The sequence below is a fragment of the Marmota flaviventris genome, chromosome 13 (assembly GCF_047511675.1).
Source record: "Marmota flaviventris isolate mMarFla1 chromosome 13, mMarFla1.hap1, whole genome shotgun sequence".
In the NCBI taxonomy this organism is placed as follows: domain Eukaryota; kingdom Metazoa; phylum Chordata; class Mammalia; order Rodentia; family Sciuridae; genus Marmota; species Marmota flaviventris.
Window position 1 is genome coordinate 96719141 of NC_092510.1, and position 21481 is coordinate 96740621.

Here is a 21481-nt window from a genome sequence, read left to right on the forward strand (position 1 = left end):
TATTCTAGTCTTCAGTTCTCTCAAATTTTATATTCCTCAGGGACCAGCAACCCATTTTGGTGCTCACCTCAACTCAAAGTACAGTACAGACACCGGAAGGACACACTATAAATAGTGATTAGGGGGTATCATGCCTTCTGATCAGTACTTTCAAGAGGCAAAGGGCCATAGTTTGGGTGGCCCTGCCCTAAATTCACCTTAGCCAGCACTCATCTTATAAATCCCATTTTGGCCTCAGAAACAGGCTGGCTGTTCTTGTGTCATCTCCTATGATAGTTAAAGTTTTTAGTTAAGGGCTTTTGCCTCCCGGGGCTCTGTGCATTTGGTGTATCTGTCTCCCTTCTCTTCCTACCCCTGATCGCCCTTACTTTCACAGTTCCATTTTCTTAGGAGACTATTTCAGAGTCTGAGCAGCTTAGAGATTAAACATTTTAGATCTTTCAGAAATATAGTTTGACCTTGAAAGCACAAGTAAACTGCTTTTCTTCTACTCTGTGGTCTGAATGTGCCTGGAAGAAAACAGCAGAGATAAGCTTGGCTCTAACTTGGTCCACAAAATTAAAATATGACACAGAAGTCATTTAAAATGTAGCCCAGGGCCTTGCCCCTGTGCTGGGTCACCTCAAGGCAAAATTCATGTCAACTCCGTGTGACCTAAAATAAAAAGCATTTACTTTTATGTTCAAGACTACATTTTTTACATATTGGTATTGGCTATAAAAGGTCAGAATAGGCCGCCCCACAATATACCTTGGCATGAAGATTATTTGGGGCTGAAGACAGTTGAGAAAAAACGGACATGGGAAGCTCCCTTCCCTCCCCATGTGTACTCCCAGAAGCAGGGCACACATTTCTCTCACCTGCACCATAAGAAGAACTCTTCTCACCAAACCCAGAGAAGCCACCAGATGAGTCTGCAGAGACAAACCCCATGACATAGCCCTTGTCTGGCCTTCATTCCCCCATATTCACCTTCCCATGGTTTTCTACCCCTAGAAGCCCCACGGTTTATCACCTTTTGTTAAAGTGGTGGATGAGTCCCCAAGTCTACCTGTGTCTTTGGGTTTTCATTTCTTTTCTGTGGAGCGCCCTAGCACACCAAGTTAAAAATAGGATTTGTCTGCCTTCTGTCCTGTTGATCTGTCTCTGTCAGTTTAATTTGCAGGCTTCAGGTACAGAAAATAGAGAACAGGTTTTCTTCCCTGATAGCTATATTCCCAAAGGGAGAAAATTTTAGACTACAGCAAATTCTAGTTTTCCACAAAGAAAGTTTTTTCTTCTCTGTGTCATTGATGCTCAGGTACACATATTCCTAAAAAGAGGTGCAAATGTACATCCTCCACTTATTTAATATTATCAGTATTTATTGAGTTAATTCATATCATGCCCTTTCATTGGCACTGAGGCCCATTAAGAAGATGCTTTTTGCCAACAATCAGGGAATGAGTTACTAATAGTTTAGACAGAATTATGTAAATATCAGAAAATATTTATACATATATAATTTCTCTAAACATATAGATATTAATTTACTAAAGTTTTGGGTTAGAGTTCCATATTTTCTTTGATTGACTTTTTAAATTTTTCTTTTGTTGAACTGTAATTTATATGAAAAAATATTAGGATCTTAAGTATACAAGTTGGATGAGTTTTGATAGTTGTAGTTGATTGACTTTTTATGTAATATCACTCATCCCACTTACTTGACTTACCTATTTATTGAAAAAGACCAATCTCTGGACATAGGAAATGCCACTTCATTTCGAGCTGACAGCTCATGAGCCGAGTTACCCTCTGTCCATTGTGGTAGCTCCCACAGCATTTTCCTTGTTAATTCATATTGCTGGCATTGTATTAACCTCTGAAATGAAATTTTTGAGATTAACCTGAAGCAATATTTACAATATTTTTATGTCTCACTCAAAAACAAATTTCGTGAACGTAATGCATCTCACTTCAGCTACCAGTGGGATCGTGATCCCAGGGATTGTCTGACCCTAGGGAAAGAGATGAAGTGGTCAGTGTGTTTGCTGTGAACCTACTTTACACACTTATGCAGGCGAGCTGGCCTTAACCTCTCAGGTCACTCCCAGTATCCTACTAAAGACAGAAAACCTAGAGAAAATGGTGGCTCTCACACATTTGAAGGACTTTCCTGCAGACGTGATCTTAATACTATTTGCTGGCTGGCTTGCCTTCACTCATTCATTAATTCTTTCACTCATCCATCAGTCAACTAAACCCTTCCAAGAGCTAACTCTGTGCAGGCCTTATGTGAGGTGCTAAGGATTCAGCCAGAGAACCTACCATTGTGAGCTCTTCTGGTCAGGAGGCAGATGTTGACCAAATACCCTCTTCGTATTCCCTAGTCCAGGGGAAAGCTGCCAGGAAGAAGTTTGGAGAGGACATGCAGGGTCCAAGGCAAAAAGAAGTTCAGCAAGTGGAAGGAAAAGGAAGGAAGGCAGTGAGGCTGGAGGGCTGGGAGCAGGAGTAGAGCCAGACTAGACAGGTGGCCGGGGGTGTGTGAGCGACGGTGAGGAAGTTAAGGAAAAATGAAAGGGTGTAGATGGAGGACCAGCTGGTGGAAATTAAGCTGTGATGGATTTCAACTCAATATAGAAATACAAACTGTTTAGCAGGAAGAAGAGAGAACCTTGGGGCATGGAGTGTTTCATATCACTAGTAGCGGGTAAGGGGAGACTGGAGAGGATGCCCTAGCACAGATAATAGGTTGGACACCAGATGGTCCTAAGTCTGTGGCCCTGGATGTCTCGGAAGTCTCTTCCCACCAGTCAAGGAGGCAGAGATGAGATGATTTCCTGGGATTTTGTAGGAAATGCCTTTCATTGGCATCTAGTGGGTGAGAAATGAATCTATTTGCGTTTCTCAGACTGGCTGTAAGAGAATCGCTGATGTAATGAATTTTGGCTAAAAATACAGGTATATAGATCCCACTCCTAAAGATGCAGATAAAAAAGGTCTGCAGTAGGAACTGGGAATTTACATATTTAGATAAAAAAAATATAAAGCAAACTTTAAAAACTTTTGCAGGAAACAAGAAAGAAAATCTTTATGACATCATGGTGGTAAAAGATTTCTTAAAGGCAGACAAAGAAAGATCATAAAGGAAAAGATTGAAAATATTATACTAGAATTTTAGAACTTCTGTATGATTACATAGACAATAAAAGAAAAACAACTTACTGAAAGGGGATGTTTGAGATTTCTTAGCAAAAAAAAAAAAAGTTGGTATTTAGAATATATAAATCCTACAAATCAGGAAAAGACCAAGAAAAACTAAAAAGGAGTGGGTACAGGATTTGGAATAGGCAGACCATGGAACAGGTAGTCCAAATAGTCAATAAGCATAAAAGAAATATCCCTTGGGCTATCAGGGGAATGCAAATTAAAACCAGACCTCAGTGAGATACCATTGTCCATCCTTCACACTGGCAAAATCTAATGTCTGACAACACCCAGTGCTGGCCAAGATGTGGAGCAAGTAGAGCTCATAAACTGTTCACAGGATGTGAATTGGAAAGGAAATGTTTCCCTAGGGAGAAAAAATAACAATGCACACACAACCCTGCAGTCCACTCCTGGGGATATAATCTAAGGATGTGACTGCACCTGTATTCAAGGGGACATGTAAAATGATGTTTATTACAGTATTGTTTAAAAATTGAAAACAATAAAAATGTCTGATAATAGTATGGACAAACATTGGGGTATTGATACAGCAGGACACTGTAAGTGAATGAATTAGAGCCACAGGTAAACCCATGCACAACTCTCAATAGCACAGTGTTTAACCAAAGAAAGTAGTTGCAGGAAGATATATATGGTATGGTATTCTTTTGTATAAAAATTTAAAACATGCTGCATTGTATAATGTATTGTTTATGAATAAGTACATAGATATAAATATAAAAATGTAAAAAAAGCTAGGCATGGTGCATACCTGCAATGCCAGCTACTCAGGAGACTGAGGCAGGAGGATCCCAAATTTGAGGCCAGCCTGAGCATCTTAAAAACACCCTGTCTCAAGATAAAAAAAAAAAAATAGAAATATTTGTGGATGTACAAATATGGTATTTTTATTCAGCTTTTTTCTTTTCTTTTTTTTTTAAGAGAGAGAGAGAAAGAGACAGAGAGAGACACAGAGAGAGAGAGAGAGAGAGAGAGAGAGAGAATTTTCTAATATTTATTTTTTAGTTTTCGGCGGACACAGCATCTTTATTTGTATGTGGTGCTGAGGATCGAACCCCGGCCGCATGCATGCCAGGCGAGCGTGCTACTGCTTGATCCACATCCCCAGCCCCATAAATATGGTATTTTTATGGTATTTTCTTTATGGTATTTCTTTGTGGTTCAATCCCCAGTACGACAAAAAACAGAATAAAAATAAAATAAAATTAGCAGGGTGTACAAGCCCAGTTAACAACTATGTCAGGAGAGGGAGAGATCAAACGGGTCAGGGATAGGTACATAGGAATTCAAGTGTATCTGTACTGTTCATTACATAATTCTTTATTATTATTTATCTTGAAGTATTTCATAGTAAAACCAATTAGAGGAAAAAATCCAGATGATTCTGATAGAGAGCTAGGTTTGAGAACCAAGGTCTAGAACACAGCATCTCATGTTTCAGTGTTGGATGCGTCCCTGGAAGGTCTGTTAGAATGCTGATTCTGTTTCAGTGGATCTGGAGTGGAACCTGAGATCCTGCATTTCTAACAAGTTCAGGTGCAAGGAGCACACTGAGTAGCAAGGGTCAAAATGACCTTGGTGCTTCCTATAGTTCTGGCCACCTACAAACTGTACATAAGTATGCTCTGGGTAGTGTCTCCCTTTAAGGTCTGGGTGCACATCCAAGCAGGTCTATGACTCCTAGGAGGGAGACTTTGAAAAACTAGGGAAGACAGATCTTGGAGGGATTTCCCCACAGAAGTAGATCTGCAGGTGGTTAAAGGAGGTGCACAGCAACATATGTTGTCTGCTGAGTCTTTTTCCTTACATTGAGTTTCTGTTTAACGTTTTTTGGTCATGCATTCATAGATGCCCAGGGAGCAGTGCTTCCCAAAGCAAATTCTACCTGAGCTTGAAAACCTAGCAATCTTAAGCTTACAAAAACGGAGAAGCCAGCAGATCCTCTGGAGAGGCAGGAGGGAGGGAGCAGGTGTGGGAACATTCCACTTTGCAGGAATCACTCACTGTATAGATACATCTCTCAGGTGTCCAGGTGGTGGGTCTTGAGCTGACAAGAATGTGGCAGCTCCCAGGCTTTGTGTACACTGGAGACCATCTTACCAGCTTCCTATAGACAGGTGTGCTTTACGTGCTCAGTATTTTTGTTCCTGGGAAGTTCTGTGGACTTTGGATTTATCTCTTCCACTGCACCATAAGCTCTCTGAGAGCTGAGACCACGCATCACAGGTTTAGCACCTGGCACAGTACCTGGTACCTTGTAGGTGCTGAGTAACTATCTCTGAATGAGTAAAAGAACTTCAACTCTAGTTTCTCCACAACCTCTCCAATATTTGGTATGGTTGCCACTTTTTATTTCAGAGATATAACTTTGAAGGCACTGGTAGAGATCATTAGTGAAGGGAATCTTGCAGTGAATTACCATAAAACCATCAATACTAGAGAATCAGATAAATTCTAGAGCACACATGTCTTTGCCAGAAACTTAGTAGACACATAAATATTGTAGAAGGAATTCATTCCAGAATGTTAAACAAAAGAGGATTTAAATGGCTGGGCGTGATGGCACATGCCTATAATCCTAGTTACTCAGAAGGCTGAGGCAGGAGGATCACAAGTTTTAGGTCAGCCTGGGCAACTTATTAAGACCCTGCCTCAAAATCAAAAATTTAAAGGACTAGGGATGTAGCTCAGTGATAAAGTGTCCTTGGGTTCAGCCTCTAGCACTTCAAAGAGAAAGTTTGGAATGAGAGAGTTAATTGAACAGCCTGACATCAAATGTGTCTGAAGGTGCAGCAGGGAATATACAACGGGAGGTCGGGAAGCAGGGAGGTAGAAGACGCAGAGATACACCTTCAGGTAGAGCAAAGGGGAGCAGAGCTAAGCATTTATTCATGATGAGTTTATTCAACAGATAGTTATTGATGATCTACTACAACAGGCACTCTGTAAGATGCATTGGGTGTGGTGATGGCCAAGAAATGTGAGGTTTCTGACAATTAGAATAATTAGCATTTATTTAATTACTACTTAATGTGCCACACATTGTGCTAAACACCTTATGATGTCTTTTAATTGCTTCACAGAGACAGATACTATTTTAATCCCATATTACTGATGAGGAAACAGGATCAGAGTGGGTAAGTAGTTGACTGGGGTCACAGAGCTAGCAAATGGTGGGACTGAAATTCGGGTCTAGGACCACCCTTGTGGCTGATTCATCTTGCTAAGGGAGGGTAAACTTAAGATCCTAGTACAAGGAGCACCCAGCACTGTACCCCCAGACACAGCAGGAGAACAGGGAGCCATCTGGGGAGTTCTAAGAATCAAAGGGCTCTGATTTCCCAGACTCCTTCATTCCAGACCTCTTCCTCATACTTCACTGCCTTCAGAAAAGGACAGAATTCCTCCATTTCATCATTAGAAATTAATGTGTAATTGCATCTCTGCTTTTCTGTCACTTGACATATCTTCACAAAACGAGACAACTGGGCCCTAACATGCTATCAGCTATTCAAAACCTGTGTTAAGACACCCTGAGCTCCCTCCAAGCCCAAATCTGAAATCCAGCAGTTAAACGCTTCTCTGGCCTTCTTTAGGGGAATCCTTCCATCTGTCTCTTGCTCTCAGCTTGGGTAGAGGAGGGGGAGGGTTCCTCCTGGAGATCCTGACATTGAAGTGGCTGTTGGTAGGCTTCAAAAAATTGTCTGTTGATTTTCACAAATTCTCTCTGCTGACCCAAGGGGTGTCCCCATTGTCACTGTTGGCTTTAACCCTTCCACTGGGGCTGGGAAATATTGAAGCCCGTTGTGAGGGTCAGCACTGATCTCTGGGCCAGTTGAGTGAGGGCCTGTGTCATGAGTTGGGCTTTCCCTTTGGGGGTTGCCCGGCTCCCTTTCTTCTCTTGTTCAGTTTTGACAGCTCTTGCCTTTTCAAAGGGCATTATCCTGCTTTCCAGGAACCTGACTTACATAATTGTAATTCGGGTAGCCTCAGTGTAGAGCTGGAAGTCTTTTCTCCCATCCCAGGCCATATGTAGAAATTGAACATGGAGGTCCTCCACTCTGTTCATGCTTGCAAAGTGTGATCCAGCACCCTCACACATTCATTTGCTGAAACAGAAGGGTTTCTATTTCTAGCTGGGCCACACTGCATGTGGGGAATTGGAAGCCCCGCGGTTCTCGGCGGCACCTGCCTGGTTCTGGTGGCATCCTCCAGCCAGGTTTCATGTGTTTTCCCCGTCATTGCAGCAGTGGGCCTCAGGTATTTTCCAGATGAAGTCACCCTGCAAGGCCAGCAATTTTAGGAAGAGAGTGGTGCTGAGCTGGGGTGTTCTCCTCAGCCTGTCCTGGGAAGGCTGGTGCTTGACCCAGGTCCTCCTTACTGCTGCAGGAGGGAAAAAAGGACATTTTACTTAAAATGCTTTAAAAAGTTCATACCCAGGGCTGGGATGTAGCTCAGAAGTAGAGCACTTGCCTAGCACGTAGGAGGACCTCAGTTCCATCCCCAGCACTGCAAAAAGAAAGAAAAAGAAAAGAATAAAAAAGTTGATAATCATTTATGCTAAGCTTTTCTTCCTAGGTCTCTCTCTAAAAGCCTAAGAGGAACTTATATTAATAATAAGAGCAATAATAATAGATAACATTGAGAGTAGTTTCCATGCAGTAGACATCATGGTTAGTGCTTTGTCTGCTTAGAACCCTGTCAAGTAGGTGCTGCTTTCAACCCAGTTTAGAGATGATGTGACTGATGCCCAGAGAGGCTAAGAACCCAGGTCTGCAACAGAGCAATGCTCGGAAGGACCACACTGCACCTCGTCGTTGATGGAAACCTTGACCTAGGCCTTCATCTTCTTTATAAAAGTGCTGTAGAACCATTTGCAGGTTTCCTGGGGATTCCAGCGGTATCTGGAAGAGCAGTATTTTTCAAAGCATTGTCTGTGGGTGACCTGCAGCAGAAGTCTTTTGGTTGCTTGTTTGGATCTCAGACATACCAAACACAACCTCTGTGAACAGGGCCAGGGAATCTGCACTTGTACAAAGCTCCCTTAAGGAGTCTGATGGGTTTTAAAATCTAGAAGCACCTGAACCCAGCTATAGGGATTCATGGACTACTTGAAGGGATGACTATTTTTCTCCCCTATAAGGGGCCAGTTAGTAAATAGCTTGGGCTTTGTGAGTCCTAGTTTCTGTTGGAACTACTCAAGTCCTCTGTCATTCTGCAGAAGCAGCCATAGATAATCCATAACCGGTAGGCATGGCTGGGTTCCAGTCATACTTTGCTTTCAAAAACAGGCAGGGGCTGGGTTGGTCCACAGTTTGCCAATCTCTATCAGAGAGTCCTTGTGGCCTACCAGCCCTCTGACACCCGCCTTTTGTGGAAGTTATTCTAATACTAGTTTCCAGTACCTATGGAGAGCTATATTGATGGAGATAAAATTACCTGTTTTAATAGATAAGCCCTGGCTCTTAATGATTGAAAACAGTATGAGTTGGTCCTTACCATCAGCACAGCCCAGCAAGGGAATTCCTAGTTAGAATCTTCTATGTGCCCATTTGAGACCAAGGCTCCTTCCATGTTATGGTTTAATCCCTCACAGTCCTCATCCTCCCCATTCAGCTAGCAAATAAAGAAAGAGACCATGGGTTATTCATGAGAAATGGTCACAGGCTAGATCTGGAAGAGGCACCTCTCATGCCTACCTGCATTTCACCTGACTCTTATTTGGAGCCAGAAACAGAGTGATTTGTCAAGTCCTTGAGGCCCTTTTTCTATTCCCTTTTTCTATTTTTTTTCTATTCCCTTCTATCTTCACTTGAAACCCATCTAGTTCTTTCCAGAGCTGGTCTCTTTCTTATAAAAACCCTTGTTAAGGTCAGCCAGTAGGAGCTGGCACTGATTTCACTCTGATTCTGTCTGACCCTTTCCCAGGAGCTGCAGCCTCATAAAGTACATGGTCTACCTTCTGAATTACTGTGGATATGAGTGTTACCAAATATTTTGTGACTATATAATACACATTGCCACTTTGGGGACCTCTGAGATCAGTTTTCTCACTGGCTACTGTCTGCCACCAGGTCTGTATCTCGGCTGTTATGTTGCTGCAGGGCACCCTCACGAGATGCTGTTTAGTTCAGTCAACACAGTGGCTTTAGCAGGCAAACCCAAATCCTACCTGACTGGTACAGCTAAATGTTTGTTTCTTGCTCACATCATATTCCAATTTGGATACTCTTTGGTATGGCCTTTCATGTGGGCATTCAAAGACATGGGTTTTTTCCACCCTAAAGCTCTGCCCTCCTGCAGGTCCTTCTGGTGGCCACCAGGGAGGACAGCATGCCTTCCAGGAAGGGATGTGCCTGGAAGTGGTTCACCCACTTCTGCCCATACTTTTGGCCAGAGCTGTCACATGGTCACATATACTGTAACAAAGGCCAGCAAATGTAGTCCAGCAACAAGCCCATGAGAAACAGGTTTTGGTGTACATATAATAGTGGCTGCCTCGTGGGCCAAGACTAGCTGAATGGAGGGAACAAAGACCAGTGGCCATCAGGGAGGATGGCAACAGGCAGCCTTCCTCCCTGCCTACAAGGGATGCCTTTAGGCACTAGCTACCGAGACCCTGAAGTTATGGGCCCTGACAGGATGCCTCTAAGGCAGCAAGCATTTACTGCTTGTCTGCCCACTCTGTGTCAGGCAGAGGGCCAGTCCTGGGACTGAGAGGAGAACAGAGCTCCTCTGGAGCCCAGGGTTATCCCCTCCACTTGGAACCCTGGTGCTTTATGCCTGGGAAGGGGGCACATCTGACAACTGCTTTTGAGTGCCTCCTGCAACCTTAGAAATGCACCCCATAGAGTCCAGCCTGGCCCCTACCACGAGGAAGCTCTCTCTCTCTCTCTCTCTCTCTCTTTCTCTGCAGTGTATTGGATGAAATGTAATTAGCGGCGGGGGTGGGGGCAGCAGATAGCAGCAGTCTCTTTGTAGCTCCCTCAGTTTTTTTCAGAGGGCAGTGTTTTCCCCTATGAGTGTCTAAGGGAGGTGGTTGCTCCAGGGATATAAGGTTGCCGTCTTTCTTGTGTTTGTTTCTAACTGTTGTCACGCATCTTAGAACCCCCTCAGTGGCACTGAGAGCAGCCCTGGAAGGGCTGGCATCCTTGCTCTTTTCGTGTTGTGGGCCATTTGCATTAGAACTGATGCTGATGCTGGTTTCATTGTGGGCCTGGCTGGCACTGCAGCGGTGGGTTGAGATTAGCATCTGCTTTGTGCCCCATGTTGGTCTGTGCATGGATGCTCCTCTCAAGAGCCCCCATCTCTTAGTAACCTCAGGCTGCTGGGGTAAGATCTTGGAACCTGGAGGGTGGTGTCTCTAGGAGGGTTTGCAGGATGGGTTGAGAGAGTGTAGACGAGATTTAACAGACAGGAACACACCACAGGGGAAAGTTTTAAAATTCTCCTTCAGAGATTTTTTGCGGGGGAAGAAAATGATGTCACTAGAAGCAGGAAGGTAGCTGGGGCAGCATCTGGGACCCCTCCCACACTGCCTTCCTTGATCTGTTATACATTTTCAGCTAAGGGAGTGAGGACGACAAAAGGTTAAATTCCTCATATAAGATTAATTCAGCCGTCTCTGTGAAATGGTGGAGGCAGAATACCATTAGACTCTCTAATCTCATTCCTCTCATGCTGTCTTCCTTGGAGCCTATCAAACAGTGTCCTGGCAGAGAGTCAGTTCTGTGGATGCTAAACATCAGAGCTGGTGTCTTTCCGAATTTACCAAGAGGGCTGTAATTTAGAAAATGTAGCCTCCTTGTAAGGAAGGATGAAAAGGTACCGAGTGCACCTTTCTTTGCACGTTACATTCCAAAGGTTTTGAACATATTAAACCTGTGATTCCTCTGTTGTTTTATTTTCTGTTTTATTAGAGTTGTTTGCATGACGTATTAGAACCAAACTTATTAAAACTGTTTTGTATTTTGTGGATCTCTGTTGCCTTCATGAGTACTGCTTGGGGTCCTAAAGGTACTAACTAGCCAATAAGGTATGTGCCTTTTGAAGGAATAACTATGCTTTCAAGATGTAAACGCAGGAACAATTTTGTCTTTGTTTTAATTGCTCTTCAACAACACCTGTGAGTTTTCTTATCTGATTTAAGCCTGATTTTGTGGGGAGGGGGAGAGGAAGTGGGATGTATTAGCTGCTGCTGGGTAAAAAAATCGAAGAGGCTCAGATGTTCAGTTTTCAGATTTTCTGTTAGTCCTGGTCTTTTTTCATATTGTCACATAAAAGTCTTAAATTAAAGTGGAGGGAGGGGGCGCTGGGGAGTAGGGCCTACTGGGATTTGGGAGTTTTTGTCTCCTGCTTAAAATATAGCATTAAATGATGCTGGTTATTTTTATGTTGCATATTTGGGACAAAGAGACTTAAGCGAAAGATAATTGCAAGATCTGGTTCATCAGCTTTGTCCCTTGCCTCAAGTTACTGCAGGGCTTCTATCCCCTTTGGTAATAGAGAAATGAAATTATAAACCACCAGTAGCCTTGGAAATTTCAATCGATTCCAAATGACTAAATATTTAATTCAATCATTGCCTATACTTCCAGGGATGACTCGGGCATTTTTCTTTTTACTGAGGGCTCCATGAAACCCGGGCTCTGCAATGGCTGCTGGGGACCGTATCTGTCGCACGGAGGCTCCCCTGCAGTGAGGAGCCAGGGCGCTGCAAGCCCGTTCCATAGCAGCCCTTTTTGCAAATGGTAGTTGATTTCTGCAGAAGGTTTGTGGCCAGATCGCTATGTATAATACTGATGAAGCATTTTTGTTCCAGCTCTGTCTCGGAAGACCTAGGCTGTAGACGTGGGGATTTCAGTAGGAAACATTATGGATCTGTGGAGCTGGTAAGTCGATGCTGCCTGTTCAGTGGTGATCCATTGATGTAGATTTAGAGACGATTGCCAGCCAAGCTCATCAAATCTTTTGCTATATATTTATTGTTAGACCATGTGAGTACAGGGTAAGGACTGGATTGGAATAAATATCTACTGAAAGGCTATGATAATTTGATCATCTTTATTTTTATTGTTATGTACTTTTAATCTCATGTCTTCAGTTTATTAAATATATGTTGTGGCTTGATATTTTCCTGTTAATGGTGTATGGATTTAATAAAATAATTTGTGAATTAATAAAGGTAGCATTTCATTTTTATATTGCCTTGTTTCTAAAAGTTTAAAGAGCTGGTTTTCAAGGTTTATTATTGAAATACTTATTCTGATTTTCAGCACCTTTGCTTTCTGGGTATGTGACAGGAGTTGGAATATTTATGTGATCTTCTCTCCTGTTACTAGCATACTAGTTGAACTAGATGAATGACTACAATAGATGAAAGATACCCACCTTTTCCTAATTACAGACATTGGAGTTTCTGGTATGATTTTTATAAAGAATATGTTTTCATTTTAAAAGAGGTACAGTGTAAGCATCTTTACCTTTTTTAAAGACAGAATTATGATTTTTTTCCTCAATTGCATAGAGTTTTGAACAAATTTTAGGAAAATGTACTCATAAAATTCTACTTATTATTGTTTAGTTTCTGTTAAGAACATTAAATCTACTGTTTCCATCTAGTTATAAAAAATGAGTTGCTATATCCATTAGTATAGGACCTGATTATCCCATTAACATAAGCTGCCTTTTTACAGGGTTTGAGTAGTAGAGAAATTTATACCAGATTTGTGCACCAGCAGCATTCTACGTGAATTCAAGCTTATGTTATGGACTTGACTGTATACCTGGTGCAGGGCTGAGGACTCTTGAAAATATAAAATAAATAAAAGATTCCATTCTTGTTCTTCAGGAGCTTACTGTCTTCCAGCTGGGCAGAGAAGATACATAAAATATCTAAAGAATGAATTTAGCCACTTAAAAGACACATTGATTGACTCAATCAGTGCCTGTTCTGTCACTCACTGGTGACACCATGCCAATTTAGACCTCTGCCTCACCTTAAGGAGCTGTGTGCTGTGTGCTGTGACTCAGAGTGGGAATTGGTAAATGTAGCAGGACACAGAGAAAGCATGGTGGGGGACAAGAGAAGGGAGGGAAACGTTCTGCCAGGAATCTCAGGGAAGTGACATGGAAGGCCTCGTGGAGAGCTGTGGGCTGTGGGCGGGTGGCAGAGAATAGACAGGAGATGTGGGCAAGCAGCATGATTCTTGGCAATGATGCGTTCCAAGGGCAGTGAGCAGATGATTCTGCCTAGCAGAGAGTGTGAGGCAGCAGAGCTGAGTGGATACAAGGCAAACAGGCTTTGGAACCAGGCAGGCCTGGGTCCACACGCCAGCCCTACCATACCTATATCACCAGCCCATTGCTTTACTTCTCTGAACCTTAGTGGTGCAAAGAACCTGTGCTCTGAAGTCATTCTTGAACCATGATTTGCTAGTGATGTGATCTTGAACTTCTTTTGGCTTCCATTTTCCATACAATAGGGATGTTGGCCTTGTGAGGCTGACATGAGGATTAAATGAGATGATACAATAAAGCACTTAACACCTGGGTACAGTGCATGTTAACTGGCTGCAGCAGTAAAGATGAAATTCAGCAGCAGGAGTGCAGCTGTCAGTGAAGACCTGCACTTGGCTGAGTAAGTAGCATGGAGCTCTTGTGAACAGTGAGAGTGATGCTTGGGAAAACAACATGGGAAGAAAGGCAGACCCTGCAGACCTGTGGAAGTCATAGAACCTCAGAATGGTACTTGACAGCAGTGGCTCTCCAACTCGAGCAGACATGGGAATCACCTGGAAGGCTTATCAGAACAGATCACTGGGACCAGCCCAGAGTTTCAAATTTAATCTGAGTTTCTTACAAATTCCCAGATTGATGTAATGTTGCTGGTCCAGGCAACACACTTGAAGAACCCCTGCCTTATAGAATCCCAGACAAGGCATCTGTTAGCCCTGGCCAAAAAATCTTCATTCATTTTGGAGCCGTGTGTGTGTGTGTTCATAGTTCACTTTTAAAAATCTTATAGACAAACTTTAAATATATTTTTAAATCCCGTAAACAGTCTCACTGCCTTGTAGCAACTGTTTTCATCTCCTTTCGGTACCTCATAATCTTTATAGCTACAAAATTCATTTTTAGATGACTGTAATGAAATTGCATGTTTGCTTTTGCATTCCTCTCTTTTCAGTTAACTATGTTTTGTAAATGTCTCCTTCTAAAGAGTTGCCATCTCAATCTGAGCATGATAGCCCAATTTGGTGATAAATGACTATCTGTGAAAGTGTCCCTCTTTTTATAAAATCAGGTTGTTTCTAGTTTCCCATGTTAGAAGTAACGTATGCACTGGTGATTGGAATGAGTGAGAAAAAGGAAACGAGCAGAACTCCAGCTTTGCTATCTAAGACTCTCTTGAAATTCTGACATTGTGTTTTGAAAGGAAGGCAATATTTTCTCTCACCTCTGGATAATAGAGTACAGTTTTCCCTTGATGTCTGCAGGGGGTTTGTTGCAGGACTCCCACTGGGTGCTAAAATGTGAGGGAAATCCCTTATATCAAATGGTATGTTTGCACATGACCTACACACTTCTTCCATGTGTTTCACATCTTCCCTGGATTGCTTATAATGCCTAGTAAGACACAATGCCAGGTAACTAATTCTGTACTCTCTGGGTTCTTAGGCATTGACAAGAAGAAGCAGTCTCTACATCTTCAGCACAGATGCAGTTTTTTTCAAAATATTTTTGATACACTGTTGACTGAATCCCTGGATGTATAACCCATGGATATGGAGGGTGACTGTATTATGAAATTAAAAACTATTATGTGTTCTATATACATAAGAAAGTGGGTTTAACTTTTCTTTACCTGGTATGAGGGAAACCATTGGGAATCCAATAAATATTGAACATGCTGGAACTCACATTTTATGGAAAGTATTCAGGATTATATAAAATGGAAATGTCAGCAGAGACTTTGACTTTGAACAAATTAGGTATAAGTCTTTGTGAAAAGCTAAGCGTGGCCATTCAAAGCAGTAATAGGGGAAAATTAGGGACTTAAATTCCTATGGTGGCCATTGATATGAATTTGGTAAGTGAGAGCCTGGAATCCTAGATCTCTGTAAACTCATGGGAGAGATTCTTAACCTTCATTGGATAAATATCTTTCTTTTAAATATTTTTTTTAGTTGTAGATGGACACAATACCTTTATTTATTTATTTTTACTTGGTGCTGAGGATCAAACCCAGTGCCTCACCCATGCCAGGCAAGGACTCTACTGCTGAGCCACCCCCAGCCCCTTTTGAAGATCTACATGTGCAGACACCATGCGAGGATCTGAGGGGCAGGGGATGCCATGTCTCCTGCTTTCTTGGAGCTGTAGTCCTGTTCAGAAGCCAGCTGCCTGAGCTTGGCGTCCCAGGCAACGTCTTTCCTGGCTCTCAGCTGCGCTCCCAGCCTTCATCAGGCTCCTCTTCCTTCAAGGAGCCCAGAGGCGGTCAGTCTAGCTGAGCATAAAGTAATTCACTGAAAAGACATGGATGAGTCTCCCTGGAATGAAGTGCAGAGCTGGGCCCCCTGTGGCCGCCCAGCAGCTGTTCTGTCTGTTCCTCTCTGGCCCGTATGATTTCTCATCTTTACCTTGCTCTGTGTCTCACCATTCTCTCCACACATAGCTTCCCCTGACTGCATATCATCTCTCTCTGGTCCCTTTTTGCCAGCAGCCAGACAGGTGGGTGTATTCTTTCATTTTTATTGTGCTAAAGTATGTACAACATAAAATTTACCATTTTAACCACTTTTAAATATATAATTCAGGGGCAATATGATGTATAATATTATGCAACCATCACTGCTAATCGCTCTCAGAACATTTTCCATCATCCCAAATTAAAACTCTGTACCCATTAAACACTACTCCCCACCCCTCCTCTCCCCAGCTCTTCGTAGACTCAACTCTACTCGCTATGTCTGGGCATTTGCCTCTTCTAGGTACCTCATATGAGTGAAATCATATGAAATTTCTCCTTTTGTGTCTGAGATAGTTCACTCAGCATAATGTTTTCAAGGTTCTTTCCTGTTATGGGATCATCAGAGTTTCTTTTCCTTTCTATGGACAAGTAGTATTCCATGTATATCCATATGTATTACATTTCATTTATTTCTTCTGTTGATGGACTTGGTTGTTTTTACCTTTTAGCTATTAATCATACATGCTCTGAACACTGGTGTACAAATATCTGTTGGGGTCCCTGCTTCCAATTCTTTGGAATATATTAACTAGGAGTCAAGTTTGCCAGATCACATGGTAATTCCATGTTTACCTTTTTGAGAAAGTCCAACCTAGTCTTCACAGTGGCTGGACCACTTTCTGTTTCTACTAGTAGTACCCAAGGGTTCCAGTTTCTCCACATTCTTGCCAAAACCTGTTATTTTTCTTTTTATATGCAATAGTATCCTAAGGAGCATGAAGTGATATTTCACTGTGATTTTCAATTTTTTTTGTTTTAATTAGTTATACATGACAGTAGAATGTATTTTTGAACTTTGATATATCATATATAGGTGGAGTATAATTTCTCATTTTTCTGATTGTACATGTTGTAGAATCATATCAGTCCTGCAGTCATATATGTACATAACGTAATCACTGTGATTTTGATTTGTTTTCTCTGATGCTATAAGTCATTTATGTATCTCCTTTGGAGAAATGGTTGTTCAAGTCTTTTGCTCATTTTTTAAATTGGCTTCTTGGGTTTTTTTGCTATTGAGTTGTATGAGTTCTTTATATATTCAGGATATTAATTCCATATCAGATATAAGAATGGGATATCTCTGATTTATCATTTTAGTTTTTAGGTAATGTTTTTTGATGTACAAAAGTTCTTTTGAAAAGTTTTGATAAATCTAATTTATCTATAATTTTTTCTTTTGTTGCCTGTGCTTTTGACGTTACATCCAAAAACTCATTGTCAGATCCACTATTCTGCAGATTTTCCCCTATGTTTTTCTTAAAATTTTTATAGTTTGAGCTTTTATATTTGTCTTTGATTCATTTTAATTTCCATATATATGTGAGTTGAGAGTCCAACTTAATTCTCTTGAGTGTGGATGATCAGCTTTCCTAGCCCCATTTTCTTTTTTATATGAGTAAATGTTTATTTGGTGGATCTGTAAATAGAGGGAGGGTCAGGAGACTCATATTCTGCTATGTTTTCAACATCATCTCACCGTAACATCTGCATTTTATTGTGGTGCTGAAGTTTGAACCCAGTTCCTTGTACATTCTGTGCACATACTCTTCCAGGGGATTGTGCCTCTAGCCCAAACATCTAATTTTAGATTGTATTGTATTATCCATTTATATCTAGTATTTTTTCATATGGTAGATTTAGATAGGCCATTCTATTGCTCTTTTTTTTTGTGTGTGTGTGGGTGTTGGGGATTGAACCCAGGGCTATTTCTCCCACCCTCTATTGGTCTTTTCTTAATTTTTATTTGTTCTTTTTAGTTATACATGACAGTAGAATGTATTTTGACATAGTGTATATAATTGGAGTATAACTTTCCATTCTGTGGTTGCACATGGTGTGGAGTTTCACTGTGGCATATTCATATGTGAACATAGAAAGTGACATCTGATTCATTCCACTGTCTTTCCTATCCCCACCTCCGCTCCCTTCCCTTCATTCTCCTTTGTCTAATCCAATGAACCTCTATTCTGCCCTGCCCCCAGACACACACCTCTTTCCCAGCATCATTTATTGAAGACTGTCCTTTCCCCACTGAATGATCTTGGCACCCCTCTGAAAAATCAACTGACCCTATACACAAGGGTTAATTTTCTGGCTTTCTTTTCTCTCTCATCAGTCAATATGTCTGTCTTATGACAATGATGTTTGTAAATATTGAGAGCACAATGCCTTTTCTTTCTTGAACCCCTTCATTGGTTGCTCGGTACGCTTCAAATCTGGACGCTTACCGTGCCCTGCAAGACGCCCCACTCTGCCTTTCTCTTCCTTCTCTCACTCACTCACTGTGCTTCAATTTCTGTCCTCATTGGTGCCTAGAATGCACTGAGTTCTTCCCTGTCCCAGGACTCTGCCTTGCTAATTCTTCTCCCTGGAATGGGCTTCCCCAGAGCTTCCTGTGGCTGATTTCAGCCTAAACGCCCCCCCTTCTCAAAGCAGGCCCTGCCTCTTCCACAGTGTCCCTGCTGTGCTGTCCTCTAACTCAGCACCCTTATACTCTCTGAACATTGCTTACCACAGTTTCTATGTGTTTCATTTATTTATTTATTTACTACTCTCTCCATTCAAGGTGAAGATGGGATCCATGTCTGACTTGTTCACTGTTTATTTCTAGAATCTGGCACATGCTAAATTCTCATAAAATTTTATTACTAAATTGATTTCCAGACCCCCAGTCTCCAACATTTACATTTCCCATTGTAGTCTATTTAACATTTCAAGTAGAATATTATGGATTGTTTCCTCTTTTTACAGGTATATATCACTGATTCAAACACTGCTCAGGGTAGAGGGGTTTATGCATGATCTTCTAGAACTGTCTACTCAACAGAGTTTGTGGATAGGGCACATTTTCTCTGAAAACGATGTAGACACATCAGTTTTAAACGCAGGAGCTGGGCTGAAACCTCAAAATGTTTCTCATGTGGTAGATTATTTACAAGCACCTGGTGAACATTTCTCCCTCTGCTGGTATACTCTTTTCCCTGACACTTTGACTAATCCCATAAATAAGGATATGGATTATGAGCTCCCTGAGAAATAGAAATCATGGTTGTTTGCTTGCCATGGTATCCCTAGTACCAAGCACAAGGCTTAGCATTACTTAGTGAGTATTGATTAGATGAATGAATGATCAGGTGAAATTAGAGAATAATCTGACCCATGAAAAATTAATAAAGGAAAGGAAAACAGCCTCTTTGACACCTACCCCTGCTGCCAATGCAGTTAGACTCATTAGGTGTGGTGTATTCCACCTAAAACACACACCATCTTTCTTCCTGATAAATTACAAGTCTGGTCTCCGTGGCAGCATCCCGCAAGGCACAGGCATTGTACCACCACCGTTCTTCATCACTTTATATCGAAATTGGTCAGGAAAAGCACAAAATTGTTTGTAGCTTTTATTGATCTGTTCTCGGCCTTCGACTTGATGGAGCAGAAACTGAGTGGCATAAATGATGAATGGTCTGGGCACAATATAGACCTCTCCCCTCCTGTCCCATCAGGCTGTTTATTCTCATGCACCCCTATCTCTTAGTCCTTCTGGGAGGTCACCATCTGCAGGTAATTTGGGATCAGGATAAAACAAGGGGGAATATTGTCCATTCCTCCCTAAACTTGTTCTTAATGACTCGGACCCGCATTTGGATGAGGTACAAGCATGCTCCCCTGCCACAGAGGAAACAAACCTATGAAAGGGGTGGGATTTAGTTCTTAGGAACTCAGAGTGGCCTCAAAGGACATCTGGCTTTTATGCTATCTAATGACTATCAAAGGAATGGTTGACAATGAACATGCCTGGCATCTGCAGATTTTAATGTTTGAAGTTTTGACTCTTTGAGGGCTCTCAAAGTTTTATATGTAGTAATTTATATTTTTGCTCAAGCACAAATTTGAATTATGCCTGAGGGACTGGTGTCCAGAAAGAGGATAGTTTGCTAATGAGTAACTTAGCTGCCGCTCAGGCATCCCTGACTCAGCGCAGTCTTATTCTCTCTTCAGAGTCCAGTAGGCTTTTTGTTCACATGGGCATTAACAGGAGAAATCATATTCTATGTGGCATCACCAAAGTGAGAGATTAGTGAAGGTGCCAGCGTATCTTCCCCTGGGACACCAAGACCTCAAGGACTACAGCCATCCCAGTGTTGGCAGATGCTCTCTGGTATAACAGGCTCGAGCCTGCATCTCACATAGCAGGTCAGCTCCCTCTGGTACCTTGAGACATGTTTATCTGGGCACACTCACTAGCAGTTCTGTGTGGTCCAGAACTCTGATGATACTTCTTGATGTTTTTACTGACTGTGGGTGATTGGTCTTGCTGACTTTGAAACTTTGCCAGGCTACAATTATTGCAACCATTTTCTGTGGGTAGAATTTGAAGATCTTAATCATATACTTATTTATGCATTAGAATGGAGCCATAAATCTTCTATTATGGTTATTAATTTGTTGTCGTTATTATTAGTTTGAGCACTTATTCAGTGCTTGCCATGTTCCAGTTGCTATGCTGAATCCTTGAGATGCATTTACTCATTTAATCCTCAGTAACAACCATCAGAGGTGGGTATTATTTGATTAGGCCTCACACGACAGCTGCTCAGAATACACTTGTGGACATTGAATGGATTCCCATTTACTGATGATCTCAGAAAAGTCCCGTAGCTAGCAAGTGCCAGAAGTGACATTTAACCCCCCTACACCTAATCTTTTAGGGTACAATCTCATATTCTTATGGTCTGGCTGCTTACAGAGTGTTTTCTAAGGAAATTAGGTTGATCGTTGAGTAAACACAGCTGCTCTTAATCAACAGCACAGAGCACCCTGCTTTAGCTTTTAATTCAAATGTATCATTTCAAACTGTTTCTGTCCAAATCTTAACAAAAGCTTGGTTATAAGAAGCATGTTCATAAAGAGTTATCCAAAGAGATGGCCATGCCTCAAATGGTTTGAATTTAATACCTGGATCAAGCCAACCCAAGACAGCTACACACACTTGGCCTACCTCTCCTGCTCTCTCGCAGACTTGCATTTCTTGATTTGTGCCTTGGCTTTGTGCCTTTCATCTTCTTTGATGGACAGAGTGGAGAACAGCCTGACGAGTCTTGATGGTGTATGTCTTGGAGGATGCTGCTGAGGAGCTCTCTAAGCCTGTCACACAGTGTCTCCTTTAAGAGAACCTAGGAGAAAAACTTTTCTTAGGATGGAAAAGTACCCCATGCTTCTTCTGGGAAGCTTGTGGTCAGCCTTATAAGCAGAGAGGATCCTGTAAATGGAAGGGATTTTTCCTTTTTGCAGTGGCTTCTAGAAATCTCAGGACCCTACTTATTTCCTTGCCTCTGGTAACCTTGAGAGGCTTTATAACATGCCTGCTCATCTTTTTCTCTTGTTTTCAGTTTGTTTATCCACATCTGATACACCCTTGTTCTGAGTGTGCTGTTATCTAATTTTATCCTTTGAGTAAGATATCATTCACTAAGCTGCTTTCAATCCTGTTTTGAACATAAAATAGAGCATAAACAC

General features: G+C 41.8%; 1 protein-coding gene across 3 annotated transcripts in view; it reads left to right on the forward strand.

The window, feature by feature from the left end:
• Garnl3 (GTPase activating Rap/RanGAP domain like 3) overlaps positions 1-21481 on the forward strand; it is a 151652-nt gene that overhangs the window by 27653 nt on the left and 102518 nt on the right. For 2 of the 3 annotated variants that reach the window (XM_071600977.1, XM_071600978.1), the window contains exons 3-4: positions 6294-6347; positions 12032-12101. In XM_071600977.1, coding sequence (XP_071457078.1) covers positions 6294-6347; positions 12032-12101 — 124 coding nt within the window. The remainder of the gene's footprint in view (positions 1-6293; positions 6348-12031; positions 12102-21481) is intronic. The other variant, XM_027944074.2, reaches the window with a different exon arrangement.